The 19,768-nt window shown below is 35.3% G+C and overlaps 1 protein-coding gene across 3 annotated transcripts in view; it reads right to left on the reverse strand.

Annotated features, from left to right (window-relative positions):
* The window catches only part of CHD9 (chromodomain helicase DNA binding protein 9), a 228,293-nt gene that overhangs the window by 54,790 nt on the left and 153,735 nt on the right, over nucleotides 1–19,768 (reverse strand). For all 3 annotated transcript variants that reach the window (XM_029924825.1, XM_029924827.1, XM_029924826.1), the window contains 9 exons: nucleotides 19,154–19,275; nucleotides 15,307–15,550; nucleotides 10,862–11,038; nucleotides 9,574–9,717; nucleotides 9,198–9,453; nucleotides 7,922–8,132; nucleotides 5,977–6,172; nucleotides 3,018–3,185; nucleotides 2,124–2,303 (listed from right to left, as the gene is read on the reverse strand). In XM_029924825.1, coding sequence (XP_029780685.1) covers nucleotides 2,124–2,303; nucleotides 3,018–3,185; nucleotides 5,977–6,172; nucleotides 7,922–8,132; nucleotides 9,198–9,453; nucleotides 9,574–9,717; nucleotides 10,862–11,038; nucleotides 15,307–15,550; nucleotides 19,154–19,275 — 1,698 coding nt within the window. The remainder of the gene's footprint in view (nucleotides 1–2,123; nucleotides 2,304–3,017; nucleotides 3,186–5,976; nucleotides 6,173–7,921; nucleotides 8,133–9,197; nucleotides 9,454–9,573; nucleotides 9,718–10,861; nucleotides 11,039–15,306; nucleotides 15,551–19,153; nucleotides 19,276–19,768) is intronic.

Below are 19,768 nucleotides of genomic sequence, written 5' to 3' on the forward strand. Positions count from 1 at the left end.
ACAGAGCCTGACGTGGGGCTCAAACCCATGAACCATGAGATCGTGACCTGAGCTGAAGTCGGACGCTTAACCAACTGAGCCACCCAGGCGCCCCAATGCTCTCTTCTTTAAAGAGGACTTTCTCTTGGGAGTTAAGAAAGACTCCCAAAGGTTAACTGTCCAAGGTCACTCAGCTTAGGAGTCAGAATTCAAACTCTGGCATTCTGGCTTTACATGATGAATCTCATTAGCATGGTAAACAAGGAAGCCTGGGAATCATAGTGGTCATTAAATGCTTTATGTGTGTCTATATTAACTAAAAAACAAAACAACTTTAAGGGGAGTATCCCTAGGCATAGAAAAACCAAGAATGGTGATTTCTGTAGCAGCTGAATGCAGTGTGCTGACAGCTTGGGTAGAGCCAAGGAATCCCAAGTAAGTAAGATTTCTCAGAAAAGCAGTCAAAGCCATGGTACATCTACCCAATCATGACCAGTTGTGGTTCTCAGTCTTATACTTGTCTGTGCTATTCCTTCTGTTTCCACAATACTACTTTCTTTGGATTTATTCTTGGTCAGCTCTCAAATCTCTATCCGTAACCTAAGCAACTCTCCGGGATACCTCCTCTTGGATCCCCTGTAAAGGCCACAAATACAACAGCCCCAGTATTTTGTTTTCTCCACATAAACTTCCTTCTCTTGCATTCTCTTTCGTACTTAATGATAACATGACCCTTCTAGCTACTTGAGCCAGAGATCTTCAAGTCCTTTTTGATCCCCCCTTCCATACTTTCCAACTGGTCATCAACTCCTGTTGATTCAAGTGGCACTCCACCACCCTAGATCACCCATCATTGTATCCTACATAAGCCTCTTATCTGGTATCCCTGCCTTTAGTTTTTCTTCTTTCAAACTGATTTTCTACACTGCTGCTAGCGTTAAGTTTCTAAACTGCATTCATTTTGTCCATTTTCTGCTTGAAGGGATTTAAAAGCTTTTTAACTGCCTTAGGATCATGTTCAAATTCCTCAAAATGGAATTTTTTCAGCCCTTCACAATTTGGGTCTAACCTCCCAAAACCCTTCATTTTCATCTCCATTTAATTTATCCTGTGCATCTATATACATGCCTATGCATAGTCCTTGAAATCTCTCTTGCAGTTTAGGAACACAGGATTAATTTCTGGTGATGCTCTCTATAACACGATGGAATCCACACTTCCTTCAACACTCAGATACTATTCTCTCTGCAAAGGCTTTCCTGATTCTATGGCTCTTCCATTTTATGCAAAATTAATCATTTTCTTCTTTACTTTTTCAGCAGCTAGAACTCTTTCATTTTAGTATTCCCAGCATTTAGCAAAGTACCTGACACAAGATTTCATTAACTTGCTGAAGGAATGAAGAGAAAAATTTTCATTTGAAGACTTATATTACTTTGGATATAGTCTCTATACCACCTGCTGTAACACAGAGCTCTTCATAAAGATAAAGACTTCTGGGTTGAAAGTGGAGAGTGGGATAGAGAAAGGAAGTAAAGGCGAAAGGAGAAAGCATGTATGGCAGTGCAGGTGACACAGAATATTGCAAAAATAAATTTTTCAGATGAATGCAAGATATAGGGTTACATGTCTCTTTGCAAAAAAAAAAAGGGGGGGGGGAGAAAGGTGACTCTAGGAATTTAGTAAACTTTTGAAATATTTTTCCCAACTAAGATAGTTATTAACACTTCCTTTCCAGACACAAATTTCATTTCCCCTCCCCAAATTAGATTTAAATATTTACGATGAAATTAGAATTCCTTTCTCTTCTTTAAGTACTTTAAATTACTGTCAGTTAATGTAAGATGATTTAACCTCCTACACTATTATATCTTGCTCTGACTTCGGCACAGATGTTCTTTAATTTCTAAATCTGATTTTAAGTGTTCTACTCTGATTAATACATAGAATTATTCCTGGTTATTACACTTACTCCAATATATGGGAAACTTGATATGAGAGATCAGAAAAAAAAAAGAAAAGAATATTTTACCTACTTCTTAAACATTAAGTAGATACTCTGCAAATGATTAGTAGAATAAGAGTCGAATTTTTTTTAGTAATAAACATTACTGCTATAGTTATAAACTGTCACTCACTGTTACCTTGGCAAATGTTGACCCACGTCCTTCCGATTCAATTGTAATAGTTTTTGTACGACGTAGTAAAATCTGATCGATATCCTCCTCACAGAATTTAGAGCCTTCATCTTCTTCCTCCATAATAGCACCATAAGCACCTCTTCGAAGCAGATCTTCTATTTCCTTTTTGGAAAGCTGTTGAATCTAAAGAGAAAATAATTTTGGTAACAGTATTATTTTGAAATTCATAAAATGGGAAAGCATCCCTAAAAAATGTCAAAGTACAAAGAGTCATGTTTAAATTGCATTTGGGTTTACAGTATACATAAGAGAGAATTCTCAGAAAGAATACATTGAAATTGTTGGCTATCTTTATTATCTTTAAAGTAATTTGCCATGTGCCTATAAAAACTTCAGTTACACCAAAGCCTATGGGGCAGGTAACCTCTCCAGTTTCTTTTTAGTAGTAGGTAGGATTCTACAGTTGTCACAAGCATAAGATGTGAGACAACAATCTTGAAGTAAAAAAAAAAAAAAAAGCCAATAAACATCACTTATAACAAAACAAAGCCAATGCCAGTTAGTCTGCCACTGAAAAAAATTTGGAAAACTGTTTACAGAAATAATGTAGAAAAATTCAGAAATTCTGTTTTGCTATGCCATGATACAAATATCCTAAAAGCACAGCAGACTTTCTAGCTTGAAAACATATTCTCAGAGTTCACAAGCCCTGCAGCAATATAGACAGAAAGATTCACAAGCATTAACTAAATATGGGTCTATCCTGAAATGCCTCCTTACATAAAGACATCTATTTAGTGCTGAGGATAGATCAGAATAAAATGATACACTATCTGAAGTTAAAATTAAAGGCAAATAAGAACATAAAAGCCCCAAGTAAAAAGAAAATATACATACACCACCAACATTACTTTCTCTTCCACTCATGCTCTGTAACACAGCCTTATCTAGACCCAGTTTCAGACTGGCTCGGTCAAACATCTCTCTCTCATATGAGTTACGAGTTACTAGTCGGTAGACTTTAACTGCTTTATTCTGACCGATTCTGTGGCAACGAGCTTGGGCCTATAAAAAAATGAAAAGTTATATATTCAATTTATTTTACAAAATAGCATAAAAGGCATTACACAACAGGCATTTAACAATAGACTATCTTGGTGGAATACAAAGGTATGGAAGAATTTTCAGAAAATCTTGCTATTGAATTAGTTACATCCTTTTTCTAGAAATGAAGGTAGGGCTTACTAAAATGAGAAAGGATTCCACAATCAGCAGTAAGTTAAAAGCTTAAGCTTATATTTCAGAGCATATAGATCCATGAAGAATTACTGCTTTTTATTTTTTATTTTTTCAAATGTTTATGTATTTTGAGGGGTGGGCAGAGAGAGGGAGAAAGAATCCCAAGTAGGCTCCATGCTGTCTGCGCAGTGCCCAACACAGGGCTTGATTTCAAAACCATGAGATCATGACCTAAGCCAAAATCAAGAGTCAGATGCTTAAATGACTGAGCCACCCACACACCCCAAGAATTCTTTTTTTTTTTAAGAGGGTATCATCAATATAATTTTAGACAGCAACACAGTCTCTTTGAACAGATTATTTTTACTTGCTGGCAACTCAAGCTTTACATTTAAATTTCTCAATTTTTTTTTCTACTACTTTATTAACAAACTTTTCAATACATTTTAGTTAAGCTGGGTACTTTGGAAGGGGATAAATCCATAAGGTGAATACCTTCGGAGACCGAAATTTTACTTAAACAAAGTAAGAATTATTTAGCATACAGACATGTTGGAAGTAGAGACATCAGACATTACATAAGAGCTTCATATTTTATCTTGAAGTTCTACTAAACTTGAAATTTTAGGACTTCAGGACAGGCAGAGAGAGAGAGGCGGGGAGAGAGACTATTAAGCAGGCTCCTCAATTTCAGCACAGCCTGATTCAGGGCGCAATCTTAGGAACTGTGACACCATGACCTGAGTCTAAATCAAGAGTTGGAGGCTTAACTGACTGAGTCCACCCAGATGCCTCTAAACTTAAAATTTAAATTTAGACTCTAAAGTTCCACAGAATTAATGGTCTTTCTCCCAAATTATTAATCACATTCCCATTATCTTCAGGAGACTAAATAATAAATTGTGACTTTATAATTTATAAGTGGTGTTGATGCTGTACTCTTTGCACACATCTTTATTCTATCATGCTCTTTAGAACTCAGAATTCTGAGTGAACAACCTTGCTCCAGGTCTTGCGAGAAAGTATAAGAAGCTACATTTTTCATTAGCCTACAAAGATTAGATCTCTATTAGTAGGAAAAACCAAGTGAGAGGGAGAAGTTGGGGGAATATGTTGTAGTTTTTCCAGTTCTTCCTCAGGTTCTATAATGTGATTTCATTATTTGACTTTACATTAACTTTTAGAACATCACATGTGCTGTAGATACTTTTAAGTATAAATACATATCTAAAAGGCAACTAATCAAGGTTTGAGTTTATTCTACAGATTGGTAAACTACATCTTGTGGACCAAACCTGGCCTGCCAGCTAAGTATGGCTTTAACACTTAAAAAAATTTTTTTTAAATGTTTGTTTATTTTTGAAAGAGAAAGACAGAGTGCAAGTGGGGGAGGGGCAGAAAGAGAAGGAGACACAGAATCCGAAGCAGGCTCCAGGCTTGGAGCTGTCAGCACAGAGCCTGAGGTGGGGCTCAAACTCATGAACCGTGAGAGCATGACCTGAGCCAAAGTTGGACATTCAACTGACTGAGCCACCCAGGTGCCCTGGCTTTTACACTTTTAAGCAACTATAAAACCAAACAATAAAGAGTGTGTGGCAGAAACCTTATGTGACCCACAAAGCCCAAACTATTTACTAACTGACCTTACATAGAGTTTGTCCCATTTATTACTTTTGGATCTTTGATATTTTAACTAGATTACATACATTTACACATATAAGAGGTTAAAATCTTATTTTTTAGTAAGCCAGGTTTATTCTCAGTAACAATTTGGAACTATAATTTTGGAACTATAATTACCTAAAGTAATAATATTAACTGTAATACAATAAAGACTACCCTGAACAATAAAAGAAGAATTTCTCTTAATCTTTATGTTCTCCTATCTTATGTAGATGCTTATCTTCTGCATCTTTGATGCTATTTGATCACTCTATTAATATTCCTGTTTCTATGAGATCTAAGTATTGTTTTAATTTACATGTATACCTTAATTTTGTACAGTATTTCATAAAAAGGCACAGTCTATTAGGTCTTAATTCTGTGCATACTACATTATATGATGATTGAGAAGGTGAAATTAGGATAAGTGCTTATTTTTCAGAAAGTAAGATTCTGACATTTTTATTATTGCAAATAAGTTGCAAATAGCTTAAAGCTCTCTCAATTTAACATAATAGATTCAAACAAATACTGTACTCAAGCAGGTAAACCTATTTAGAAGATATATAATGTAAATAATATATAATCCAAATAAATGTTTTATTATCATTAAATTAAAATTAAGATAATTTAACCTATTTTCTTAGGGAAACCTACATGATAGTTTGTTCAGATAAAAACACAAAAGGTGGAATATCAAGAAGAGTTATAGGAATCAAAAAAGTTATTTATTTATGTAGTTAGTTAATTTTTGAGAGAAGAGAGAGGGTGAGTGGGGAGGGGCCGAGGGGGAGGGAGAGAGGATGCCAAGCAGGCTCCGCACTGTCAGCACAGAGCCTGATGCACATCTGACACTCACAAACCGTGAGATCAAGAGTTGGATGCTTAACTGACTGAGCCAGCCAGGTGCCCTCTAAAAAGAAATTTAATTCTCTCAGCCAAGGAATCTATTTACCTGTAAGTCATTCTGAGGGTTCCAATCCGAATCAAAAATTATACATGTATCAGCAGCAGTTAAGTTGATGCCCAACCCACCAGCTCGGGTGCACAGAAGGAAAACAAATCGATCTGAGTCAGGTTTACTAAATCGATCTATAGCAGCTTGTCGCAGATTCCCTCTGACTCTTCCATCAATTCGTTCATATAAATATCTATCAAATGAAATGGCATAAATTCAGTTAGATGAATATAATGAAAATAAGGATACATCCTATCAAATGTAGTATCAGTTTTCCTGCAACAGTATATTTACTATAAAATTAAAAAGCAGTATCACAGCAACCAGTTTCTACAGTTTTTTAACTCTTGGTGTTGGTGGTAGGGAGAAAATACAAAGTAATATAAAGATACAAAATCTCTGCATTCCTCATGTATAGGTAAAATACCACCATAATATTTTCAGAAATTGGAATTTAAAAAAACATGAAAAACTACCTTGCCGATCTCATTATAATAAATAATTTTTTTTACAAAAACCAAAGACTTACATAAAACTTCAGGAAATCTACTGATGTTTCTCTGTCTCAATCATGTTATTCTCTCAAGATATACTTGACCATAAACTATATATCTATCAATGGCAAACCAGAATGCTAATTCTTTTTTTTCAACTTTTTAAACAAGTCTGTTTATTAAAAGGATCTGCAAATAGTATACAGCTTTCAACAACATTTATCAAATTTCCAAGATACTAACAATATGAAACACTAAGAATTCGCTTCAAAAACTTCAGAGTTTTCTGGGTCATTCCAAGTCACCCTGTAGAATGCTACTTCTTTAGAGTCATTACTGTTAAGCATTAACTTTTAACTTCTTTTATCATTACTCATTTACAGAAAGTTCAGAAACTCACAGACACCAATAAAATGAAAATACACAAAGCTTTAGGAACTAGAGGAGGAATACACACATTTGCCACACCTCTTCTGGCTCAATGCACTTCTTTACACATATAATTTACCAGAGTCTCACAGGCACTCACTGTTGTCTCTAGGGCCTGTGAAACGGGGGTGTGATTTCTAATAATGTGACTTGTGACTTTAAAAAAATTTGGGGTTTTCCATGAGATTCATCTTTATCTTATAAAGTTCTTTGTGTAAGAAGAGCTATTCTTAGGAATATTGCAACTTTATCTTATATGATATAAAGTTGAGAATAATACATATTTTGGAAATAGACTAAAGGAATGGAACACTGAAACTAAAAATAGAACTAAAAATAATATAAAAAATAAAAACAAACTACAGAATTTCTGATAATCTAAATTAATACAGGCCTTTACTTATCTATAAGGGTCAAAATTCGCTGAACTAAAACCTACATCTGACGGATCGTGAATGTTCTGAAAACATAACCTATGATAAATATCCTTTTTATCTAAATACTGATTAGACAACATTTAAGATTTATTGTCATGCCCCAAAACAACACAAAACTCCACATTAAACAAATGAAAGGATTAAAGCGTGAACTAGTGTCATATGGTAAATGGCAAGAGTCAAAGTGTAGCCAAGTTCAGGTTCTAATTACAGAGAAAGATCTGAAAAGGTATTGAACCATTTTTCTTTTTTGAAGAGGGTTACAAGTCCATTTAAAGAGCCATTACTACAAGATTTACAAATCAAGTAAAATGTACACTAAAACCCATTCCTAGGTCAACAGACACCCATCAATTTACAGTTTACTTAATCAGTCTCCTTAGCCCTGCCTACTATGTGCAACATACATAGAAGAACATGTGACACATAATCCTAAGCAATTCTTATTCACAAATTAAATGGATTCTTAACCTATAGAGAAAGATAGTAAAGCTGGGTTACAGTACAGTGATTCCAAGTCCTTATCAGCATACAAGGAGTGTAATTCATAGTGTAATTCAGTAGATGAGTCACATATCTTACCTTTTATGAATGAGATAATCCTCTAGGATGTCAAGGCAGCGTACCATCTGAGAGAAGATGAGCACCTTATGACCTCCAGCTTTCATTTTGGGAAGCAGTTTATCAATAAGGACCAATTTACCAGCAGACTGGATCATTGCTTGAAGATGAAAATCAGAAGCAGCTGGATTATATGTATCCTTAAATTCTCCAAGTATTTTCTCCTCAGCACCTGTCAAAGACACGTAAGAAGACAGCATTAGTGCACAAATGCAAGAAGCTCCAAGTTGCTCTCTTCTAAAAACAAATCAAAATTAGTGCTCCTCTGTGCTTTTGTGACACATTAAACTTTTCTGATGACAGGTGAAGTGTTTTTATTATTATTATTTAAGTTTGTGGCTAAGCACCCATCGACAGACTATAATTTCACTGAGGACATAGGCAATTTATTTATGACAAGGCAATGTCTTAAAGCATCTTATTATCTGTCCAGAACCCCAGCAAAATGCCTTATTTAAGTTTATGACCACTAAGTGCTAAATGATGCTATTAGGGAAAGAATTAATGAAAATATGGTCCTAACTTTAGGTGAGTTAAACATGTATTTTTAAACAAGCATCTATTATTTAAATACAGATAGGACAGTGATCATCACGGAGGGTGACCACAATTAATCTGGATGTGTCTATGGGTATCCTGCTGGCCATGAAAATAAGGACAATTAAAAGGAAGTCAAGCTATAGGTCTTTGTGATGCATACTTCCTCCAGAGAGTCTCATCAATATTACAGGCTATTTGCCTTCCCCTCTGCCTATCTGGTCATTAAAGAATAACAGAATTGAAAGAAAGTTATTTATAGGGCTAGAAACCACATGCCTTGGATAAAGATGGGATTATATTCCTAGGAATAAGTGAAAAGGTTTATAGAAAGAATGTTAGTAGAGAACCTAATAAGAAAAAGGAATCTGATTACAGCACAAAAACTGAGACATGACTGGAGACCTGGACTGCAAAAAGACCAGGAAAAAGATATAAATCAGAGGCTCCGAAGTAGGCTTTCCTGTCTCTGCCCAGGAGGAAGATTCTGTTGGAGGGGGAATTCCAGTCCACAGCAGACTGAATGCAAGTCCTGCCCCTGTAACCTAGCACACAGGCATGAGGCAGCCTGATGCTGAAAACACCAGAGCGCTGCATCACTGCCTTTCCTTGTAACGGCCACTGCAGCTGCTGTGTTGTTGTCGATTCACAAGCACTTGTTCAAAGAAATAAGTATTTGTTTGCAATCCTTTTTAGCTACCTTTGATAAGATATGGATGATTGCAGCACTTCCTGAGCTCCATCATGGTGTTGACCAAGTTCGGTACATTGGCCTGCCCTGCTCCTTTGGATAAAAAGGAGAAGTTCTTCTCCAAAATAGCCCGGTAGTATTTCTTCTGAATGTTAGTAAGTTCCACTTCAATGATAGTTTCTTCCTTTGGTGCCAGCTTCTTCTCCACATCTTCTTTCAGTCGCCTCAACATCATGGGTTTCAGGATAGCCTGAAGTTTTTGCACCTGCAAAATCAAATGATGAAAAGATACATAACGTATATGCGCATTTAGTTACAAATACATATACACGATCACAGTGATAAGAGATTTAATGCATTTGTTTGCAAAGACCAAGGAAGATACCTGTTCTTCTGTTTTGAGATCCCCAAATTCTTGCATAAATGTTGATTCAGAAGGAAACCTTAAAGGTTCTAGAAAGTGAAGAAGACTGAATAGTTCTTCAACTGTATTTTGGAGAGGTGTACCAGTCAAAAGCACCTTGTGTTCCTACATGAAGCAAGAATAATTCATGTCACATACCACAGTACTAAAATTATATGAAAGCTGACACAGGTTATCAAACATTCAGTGTTTTCCAAAAGCAAGAATCTTTTCTAACCATAATTTTTAAGAGTCAACTCAAAATACATCTCTACCCTCAAATCTTCACTAATTTACTTTCTCAATTGCCTTTTTCAAAACTCTTATCATTCTTGTAATACTTCCCTTTGCTGGCTATTTTGACCTATTTATGCTTTTAAAAGAAAAGTTCTAAATATTAAGAAGCATATTTTAGATTTTCTCAAAGAAATAGACATTTCAAGAACAAAGAAGTTATTGGTTTCTTTTGTACTCAACCATTCTTGGTATGGTAATTTGTACAAAAATGGTTCTCATTCTTTACAGTTTGGCCAATCATCACTTGACTTCACAGAAGAACAATTCTCAGATCATTAAGGCTACAATGCAGCAATACAAAGAGCTGACTGGAATATGCTTCTAAACTAGAGTTGCAGTACAAATTAAACATAATAGTAATAGGAAATGGACAAGATATTTCTAATGATAGTATGAATTATCATTTAAAATTCAATTTGACAGTATCTCTAAAATTTCCAAGCTAAATATTTGTATATGTATCTGTGTATCTGTATACATATGTATATGCCAGTAAATGTTTAGTCTAGAAAGATACACACTAATCTATAAATACTGGAGCAGGGAGTGGAACTATGGTGTGGGTATCAGTGGGGAGTAAAAGAGAGGACTTCAGTGTTTTCCTGTATGTAGTTCTGCATGCTGGAGTTATTTGTTCAATGCCTATGTACTAATTATGTGATGTTAATGAAAATGTTAAAAAAAATGCAAAAGACTCAGATTTGAAATAAGCAAACACACTAGCAAGAAGAGGACTTTTAAAAATCTCATTTATTAATTATAACCAATATATGCTAAGCATGTGAAATTTTGTTCCTTAGTAATTAAACCAAAAACATAAAACAGAAAAAAACCCTCAGTTACCACAGACAGAAATCAGATAGATCTATACCCTAAAATTTAAAAAGGAGTATGTTTAGCATTAGCTCTCTGCTTCTGTGTTTCACTATGCAGCTAGAAAACTGAATTAAGTCAAAATAATGATGTTACTTACCAGATTCATGAGTTTCAGACCTTCAAGAAGTTTACAATTTTTATTTTTTAACCTATGTGCTTCATCAATAATCACACACCGCCATTCAATTGCATTAAGCTCTCCACAGCCACCAAGAATCATTTCAAAAGTGGTGATGATGGCTTGGAATCTGTAAGCTCCTCGAATGATACGCCCCTAGAAATTTATTATCAAATACAATAATTTGCCAGAATGTCTTCATCACAATTTTTAATTCCTGTCAAACTGTATAAAAATACATCTAAAGACATCTGCTACAAAAGATTTTCCGCTGAAATTTTTACATATGCATGTACTTCCTTTAAATGATGAGGTTTAGCATTAAAACAGTATTATGGTGTTTTCAAGAATAATATAAAAAATGTGTACCAACACAATGATTTAATTTATAATTCTATTCAAATAAATATTCCCTGATAAAATGTTTTATAATTCTTAAGAGCTGTAGTAACAATTTTAGATCAAGAAAAAAATGGTCATTACAAAACTGGCCAGTGAAATTTCAATTTTAGTGTTTATTGTTTATATCTATGAGTTCACACATACAATGGAAAATAAATAGTTGATATCAAAATTAACCACCTGAGTTGTTTATTCAGCAAATATTTATTGAGTGTCTATGTGCCAGACCCTGTTCTAGATGCTGGAGATATGGCAGTAAATAAAATATAAATAATTATCCAAGTGGAACTTACAACCCAATGATTCAAATGCCATGATTCACACAGCCATTAAGAAAAAAAAATTTTTTTTAAAGAATTTTTTTTTACATTTATTTATTTTTTTGAGAGACTCTAGAGTGAGACAGAGCATGAGCGGGGAAGGTCAGAGAGAGAAGGAGACAGAATCTGAAGCAGGCTCCAGGCTCTGAGCAAGCATTCAGCACAGAGCCTGACACGGGGCTTGAACCCACCAACTGTGAGATTATGACCTGCGCTGAAGTCAAACGCTTAACCGACTGAGCCACCCAGGCGCTCCAGAGAAAGAATTTCTTAAAAAAAAGTTGTGAAATACAACAGGGATAAAGAATAAGTATGGGATCAGAGGTGACCACTATAATGTTATGAACTGACTGGGAGGCCATTACTAAGAAGTGACATTTGAGCCAAGTCCTGAAGCTGAAGGAGAAACCCAGATGATACCCAGAGATCTAGAAGAGAAAGCATTCTTGGAAGGCGTAGCCAAGTGTGAAGGCCCTCATGTGGGAGTATCTTTGGCAGTCTTCACATAGTAGTGAGAATGCCAGAGTGGTTGAAACCCATTGAGTGTGGAGGGAATGCATTTGTACTTGGACATGAAAGTGTACTAAGGACTTGGTTCTTTTCTCTGAGCAAGAAGCTATTGGAGGGTTTTGGGACAATAAGTGCCATGGTTTGGCATATATTTTAAAAGTTTTGGCTGCTGTGGTAAAAATAGTCTGAAAGAGGCCAAGGATGCATCATAGAGATCAGTTAAGGGACTGCCATAGTAATCCAAGCAAGAGAGCATCACTGGAAGTCATGAGAAGTATTCAGTTCTAGATGTATTTTGAAGAGCGAACCCACAGGATTTGCTAAAGGATAGGTATAAAGTCAGATAAAAAGAGGATTCAAGCTTAACTGCAGACTTTTTTAGCTTCAACAATCAGAAGGTGGTACTACTATTTACCACAAAGAGAAAATTCAGGATTTTGGACATGTTATATTTGAAACAATACTATATATCCACATGGAATGGTTGAATAGGCATATGGATAGGACTCTGAAATTCAGGAGAGGTTAGAGTTGGTGATAAGATTTGGGAGTTTCTAGCAGTATAGATGGTATTCAACTTGTAGGACTGAATGGAACCTCTGATGGAACGAGTATGGATACGAAAGACGCTGAAGGCAGAGCTCTGGGTCACTCCTAAGTTTAGACAGGGAAAATAAGGAACCAGTAAAAAGGGCTTCAGAAAGAATGGGTGATGATATAGGACAGTAAAATGTCCTGGAAGCCAAGTCAAGGGAATATTTAAATGGGACTGAAAACTATAAACTATGAGGGATTAGGAGAAATGAAGGGTTAAGAAAGATTATATATTCTGATTTCGAGTTTAATTCCTACTATTTATCATATATAATGGCCATTAAACTGATCCAGGAGAACATTATTAGAGTAGAGGTAAAGTGTTAACTCCATGGCATTTGTACAGCTCTAACAACCTGGGATGGGATGCTTTGAGTTAAAGTGATATCACAATGTTTCAGAATAAGAGCTTTTGAATCTAAGTGACCTGGATTTATTAATTTCAGTTTTGCTAGGATTTTGGAGGAAACAATATAACTTCTTTATAAACCTCAGTTTCCTAATTTATAAATGAGGCTAATGTTATTACCTATTTACAAGGGAGGCATTACAAATATTAAGTGAAATACTGTATCTAAAATGTATGGCATACTGCCTGGCACATCGTAAATACTCAATAAATGTTTGTGATTATTAGTGTTATTATGTCTGTTACTTTTCTCAGGGTGATTCAGAAAAAGCTTAATTTTACTACTACTATCATATCAAGCTATTTAATAAGTTGAAAAGCAGAAAGTAAATATTCAATTAATTTGTATTAAAACATACATGAAAGAATTAGCTCAAAGTTAAATCTGTAAAGAACAATTCTATTTATTTCATTTTTAGCGGAGACATTTTTACCTTTTTAAATTTTGAACTGGTCAGAAAGTATTCTTCGAGAATGTATAACATTTAATACAAAGATATAATATTTAATATATACTATTCAGTTTATAAAACATCAAGAATCTTTTGGCTTTTTGGCTATCATGTTTATACCAAGCTCATATGAGACATATATTAAAAGTGTAACCCTGTTAAACATCTCTTAAATTCCCAAAGTTTTAATTATACCTTCTCTATATATATTCTATGATACCATACAGCTCTTAAATTCTACAAATGTACAATTGGGAAGAATAAAACACTATAGAAGGAAATCAAACTATAATCTAACTGAAATGTCATATGCTTGAAAGATGCGAAGGTGTCAGTTGCAATAAAATTGAGGAATAACTAAAGGGCTAAACAGATGCTTAATTTCATAGGAAATGTAATTGTTTCAACTATAAGAGGGACAATGAAGTTGAAGGAATTAAATCAATTCATTCATTCATTTTCAGCTTCTGATAGGTAGAAAATCAATTACAGTTGGGAAGAAACACCGTAGAAAGCTGGGCACATTACCTTACTTCAACCCGTGCATCATATCCCTTGACCTGGCCATATGTTCTAATGATTCTTAGAATCATTACTGATAAAAGAATCAGTAAAAGAAAAATAAAATGTTAAGGTGCTAGTGAGGCAGAGTGTCAGGCAATAAACCTGTTCCAATTAAAAAGTATAATTTTGTGTGAATTGTTATTGATTTCTTTTTTATTTCTTAACAAAATTCTGAATCTGAAAGAGACCTATTATCACTCAGAACTTCAATAAGCACTTAATGCTTCCTAGGTTTAACTTTTTGCTAGAAAATTCTTTATTATGATGTCATGTCTTAATTTTATGATGTGTATATTTAGCTGAAAAATAAGAAATCTCCTACTAAAGAGTAAAGTAAAACAGAAAATGTGCCTTTTGGATTTAGGGGAGAAGAAAGCCACCAAATCGCCAAAATACTGGAATAACCAGTCCAAAGGGGAAAAACATATAGAGGTGTACTTGTATCTGCATACAAAACAAACCAAACTTTAAAATATGTCTAAAAATCAAATTCCTTTGAACATGAAAGAGAACCTATGGTTTTATCTGAAAAAGCATTCAAACCCACTGTGTTCACTGAAGACTAAAATTCTTAAAATGGATGGAAAAAACTGGAGGATGATCAAAGAGACAAATATAATTCTAAAAATAAATTTAATATGTATCTAAAAGCAATTAGTAAAACAATTATTCTAGTTGAAAAATTAGGGATATAATTAAATTAGTACATTGGTATAAATCAGCATACTTTATAGTGAACTAGAAGATGAACCTAATTCCTTGTCATTGTTTTCTTCAGCTACTAAAATTTTACTGGAAAATTGGGACGCCTGGGTGGCTCAGTTGGTTGAGTGTCCAACTTTGGCCCAGGTCATGATCTCACAGTTCGTGGGTTCGAGCTCCGCGTCAGGCTCTATGTTGACAGCTAGCTTAGAGCCTGGAGCCTGCTTCTGATTCTGTGTCCCTCTCTCTCTGCCCCTCCCCTGCTCATGATCTGTCTCTCTTTGTGTCTCGAAAATAAATAAATGTTAAATTTTTTTTAACTGGAAAACAGATATGATGAACAAAGAGGCTGAACTAAGATATTTGTAGGCAAATAAAATACATCCTAAATTTGAAAATAATGTATGTGAAGTTAAGTAGCTTTTTCAACCCTGACCTTTCACGCGACAAACAAAATCACCAGCAACACACCTGTGAGTCCCTGAAGTACATCTCATATTGCTGTATCATCTGTCTGCTAATCAGGCTCCCATGATAAACCACAACATTAATATCAGTCCACGTACGGAATTCTCTCTCCCAGTTTGCAATAGTAGAAAGTGGAGCAATAATCAGGAAAGGTCCTCTTATACCAGTCAGAAGGATTTCGTAGAGGAATGTAATTGATTGAATGGTTTTGCCAAGACCCATTTCATCTGCTAAAATGCAGTTTCGTCTGAAATAAACAAATATATTATCGATGTATACATTGGGATTTTCTGTACGCTACAATGTTTTTAAAGATAAATATACAAAAATAATCAAAGATCAAGTTAAAATACTTGCCTTTATAAAAACATAAAAGTTGCTGAAGTACATATTATATATATAAAATTATAATTTTATTATAATCCTGAAGAGGGACAACTGTAGATTTTTGTAGCTCCAAAATAAAGATATCATCCATTAGAGTATGATTTTTATTAAAGAATGAAATGGTAAGAGTAAGGCAAACTAAATACATAATTTTTTCAGGAAGGATTTATTAAATACATTCTATATCTCAGGGACAGTATAAGAAGATGGGATACAAAAGAAATAGAACATGTTCTCTGCCTTCCAGGGGCTTGTATCTATTAGAGAAGCAGACATGCAAATAAATAAATAAATAGTCATGCAATATGCTATCACAGAAGCACAAATAAAGCACCGTTTTTCAACTTGGGCTGTGCATTAAAAGAACCTAAAACCCTGAAAGAAACACAGATACCCAGGTCTTTCCCTTACACATCATGAATCGATGTGAAGGGAGTAGGATAAAAGCAGCTACAAATTCTTTTTTTAAAAGTTCCACAGATGACTATAATATATGGCCAGCTGAGAATCATCAGAGTTAGGTTTATTAAGAAGCTCAGAGGAGTAAGTGTCCAACTCTGGTAAAAAGAGATAGTAGAAGAGATCTCTTTCAGAGAGGAGCTTAGTAATGGGTAGGATTTTGCAGAGAGCACAGCAAAGGAGTAGAGGTGTGATGAACACGATCAACTGGGAGACTACAAACATGGTTTTGAGGTGATGGTAAAACAAGGGAGTATTACTAAGATATGAAGAGGCCATACATAGAAAAGGTTAGACACCATTCTGTTATGCAATGGGAGTCAGTGAAAAGTTTTAAAGAAACCTGGTGAGACTGGGTTTGTATTTTGAAGTTTACTCGGGTTCCACTGTGGTTATTAAAAGGTGAGGTGACTAGAAACTGAAACACTAATTGGCAAAGTACTGTAATAATGCAGGAAAGAATGGTAGGCACTTGCACTAAGGGAAGGGGGAGACAAAGAGGAGAGAAAATTAATTATGACTTGGAATGCTTTGGACTTAGTGACCAAACCAGATATATATGGTGTTGAATGACAGCCAGATTTCAGTCTGGGTGACTAAACAAATTGTGTTGTTGTTATTATTATTATTTTTACGTGGGGTCCATGCCCAACATGGGGCATGAACTCATAACCCTGAGATCAAGAGTTGCATGCTCTACTGACTGAGCTTGCCAGGTGCCCCTGAATCATGTTATTCTTAACTAAAATACAAAATATGGAGGAAGAACAAGTTTGGTATGGAGGAAACAGGAAGTGATATGGTTAATTTTGAATTTTGTGTTTAAAGAATTGGTGAGATAGACTTTAAGGATAACAAGATGCAAACAGAAATATGGGCTTGGATTGAGTTCAAGGCCTTGGTTAGACATAAAGATAGCAGACTATTAGGATGTTGTTGATAGGTGAAGGCACAGGGAGGGTGTGGAGAACAAACCTGTACTAGAAGAGAGCAAAAGAGGAACTTCAGGAAGAAAAGCAACACTGAAAGGGCAAAGGAAGGAAAACCAGCAGACCTGAAAGTCACAGGGTCTGGACAGTCACACTACGGAGGCTGCTGGGGGTGAACATGGGGGAAAGTTTAGAGGAGCAACTACTACCCACAGCAGCAGAGACTAGCAAATTAGGGCTAAAAAATACCCCATATTGGGAAAGAGAGCACTACAAAGACAGAGAGTCAAATCCAAACAACAGGTTTCAAGAGAGCAAGTGATGAGGAAATGGGAAGAGCCAATATGGGCTATTCTTCGTAGAAATTACAAAGAGGGCTCAAGGCAGCCAGAAGGAGAAACAGAGCCAAGAAGAAAAGGTTTATCCTTTTCTTTCTTGTATTTTTAATGATAGGTTAAACCCAGATTTGTTCACAGAGTGAAGGGACAGCACTAGTCTTGAGAGAGCTTGAAGATGTGAGAGCAGGGTGAGAGTGGACAGAAGTGAGATTCTGAGAAAATTGGATGAGCTGCATGTCAGGAACATAGGTGACAGCATGAGTCTTTTATTTAAAAAAATTTTTTTTTAATGTTTTATTTATTTCTGAGACAGAGACAGAGCATGAGTGGGGAGGGGCAGAGAGAGAGGGAGACACAGAATTGGAAGCAGGCTTCAGGCTCTGAGCTGTCAGCACAGAGCCTGACGTGGGGCTCGAACCCACAACTGTGAGATCATGACTTGAGCCGAAGCCGGACGCTTAACCGACTGAGCCACCCAGGCACCCAGCATGAGTCTTTTAACTTCCGGGGAAGCACCTTTTAACTTCCAGGACATGAGGATGGGGTAAGAAAAGCTAAGAAGTGAGCAAAGTTTGCAGGCCTGGCTGTGAAGGCGGGCAGGAATCTGAACAAGCTAACCCACGGGCCTGGGCTCCTCTGTTGAGCAGTCACAGATGGGGTAAGGAGGGCCGGGCTGTGACAGAGGGCCTGAGAGAGGTGCTAAAAGTTTAAAACAAGCAATGAAGGACATGGGGAAGGGTACTGATGCGGAAATACAAGTAAAACAATATTTTCTTAACTATTTTGCCTGGAAGGTTCTCTTGGGAAAAATGACGGTCAATATTTAGAAAATACAAACTGGGGGAAAGAGTGCTGTGTGAGGTTAACAGGTCCTCCTAACTCCATGTGACTATATATCATGACTCCCCATTATCCCATTACTCCCCACAACTCAGAAGAATAAAGTGAGAAGAACATGGAAGAATGATTTGAATAAAAGCATTATTAAATTTTGCTATTATTACTAATAATAATGCTTTTGTTTGTTCTTTTGTATACATCACCACACTTTCTCAATCATGGGTCTGTTTTTCTCTTCTTTTGCAATTATCTTTTCTTTCAGTAAAAAAGTAAGATAATGTTTGACAGCATTTTGAACTTGGAAAATAATTAATTAAAGGGGTAAATTCATTACTAGGTTCTTATATTTTGATTTTTTTTTTGATGTAGGCTCAATGCACAATGTGGGGCTTGAACTCATGACCCTGAGATTGAGAGAGGAGCATGTTCCACTGACTGAGCCACCCAGGCGCCCCTTATATTTTGATTTCCATTCCTCATCAACTGTGAATAATCTGCTTCTTTGAAGACTTAAATAATAGACCTACCTAATTCTTACTGATATAATTATTCACACTTTACTAACCAGATTCAATTTCTGGCAAGCAGCAGTATAAACTGATAAACTGAAAAACATTCTGTAACAAATTTTATTTTTACTTATTTTAATTTAAATTTATTTCAAATTTTATTATTAATCATCTTAATTAATCATTTGATTGGCATACCTTTAAAGGAACTGAAGTCAAAATCCTAAATTATAATTTACATATTTTCCTGAGGTAATCTCACTTTCAATAATAAAAATTTCATGACAGCAACAATATAGCAACATCAGTACTTCTCTTACTTAACATATTTTGACACATATAATAAAACAACACACTAAATTTTCTTCTAGTAAGATGAACTACATACCTATTGTACCAATTGAATAAGAGCCAGTTGAGTCCTTCCAGTTGATATTCCCTGAGTTGATTGCCATTTTTATAGTCCCTGGATTGATCAATTTTTTTCCAAATATTAGCAGGAGGACGATCCTTTGTAGAAAAACACAGAATGTTGTATTTCAGAGTTTTTAAATCTTCTATACATCTCATAAATAGTAAAAGCATTGCTTTTAAGGTAATTATAGAAACATAACATTATATGGTGTTATGACAAAATTTTATAAACATCTAAAGACCAAATTAGTTCGGCACACACTCTTCCAGAAAATTGAAGAAGGCAGCATATGTCAACTCATTCCATGAAGCCTTGATACTAAAATCAAAGATATTACAAAAACTCACTACACACAAATATCCCTAATGAATACAGGTGCAAAAATTCATAACACCAATTTAACAAATGGGATGCAATATTGAAAAGGGTATTACATTATGACCAAGTGAATATTTCCGAGGAATGGAAGGTAGTTTAAATTTGAAAATTAATCAATGTGGATCGACAGACTAAAAACAAAAATAGATCATCTCAAGAGATGCAGAAAAGGGATTTAAAAAGTCCAACACCTATTCCTGATAAAAATTC

This window comes from Suricata suricatta, chromosome 16 (genome assembly GCF_006229205.1).
Source record: "Suricata suricatta isolate VVHF042 chromosome 16, meerkat_22Aug2017_6uvM2_HiC, whole genome shotgun sequence".
Taxonomy (NCBI): domain Eukaryota; kingdom Metazoa; phylum Chordata; class Mammalia; order Carnivora; family Herpestidae; genus Suricata; species Suricata suricatta.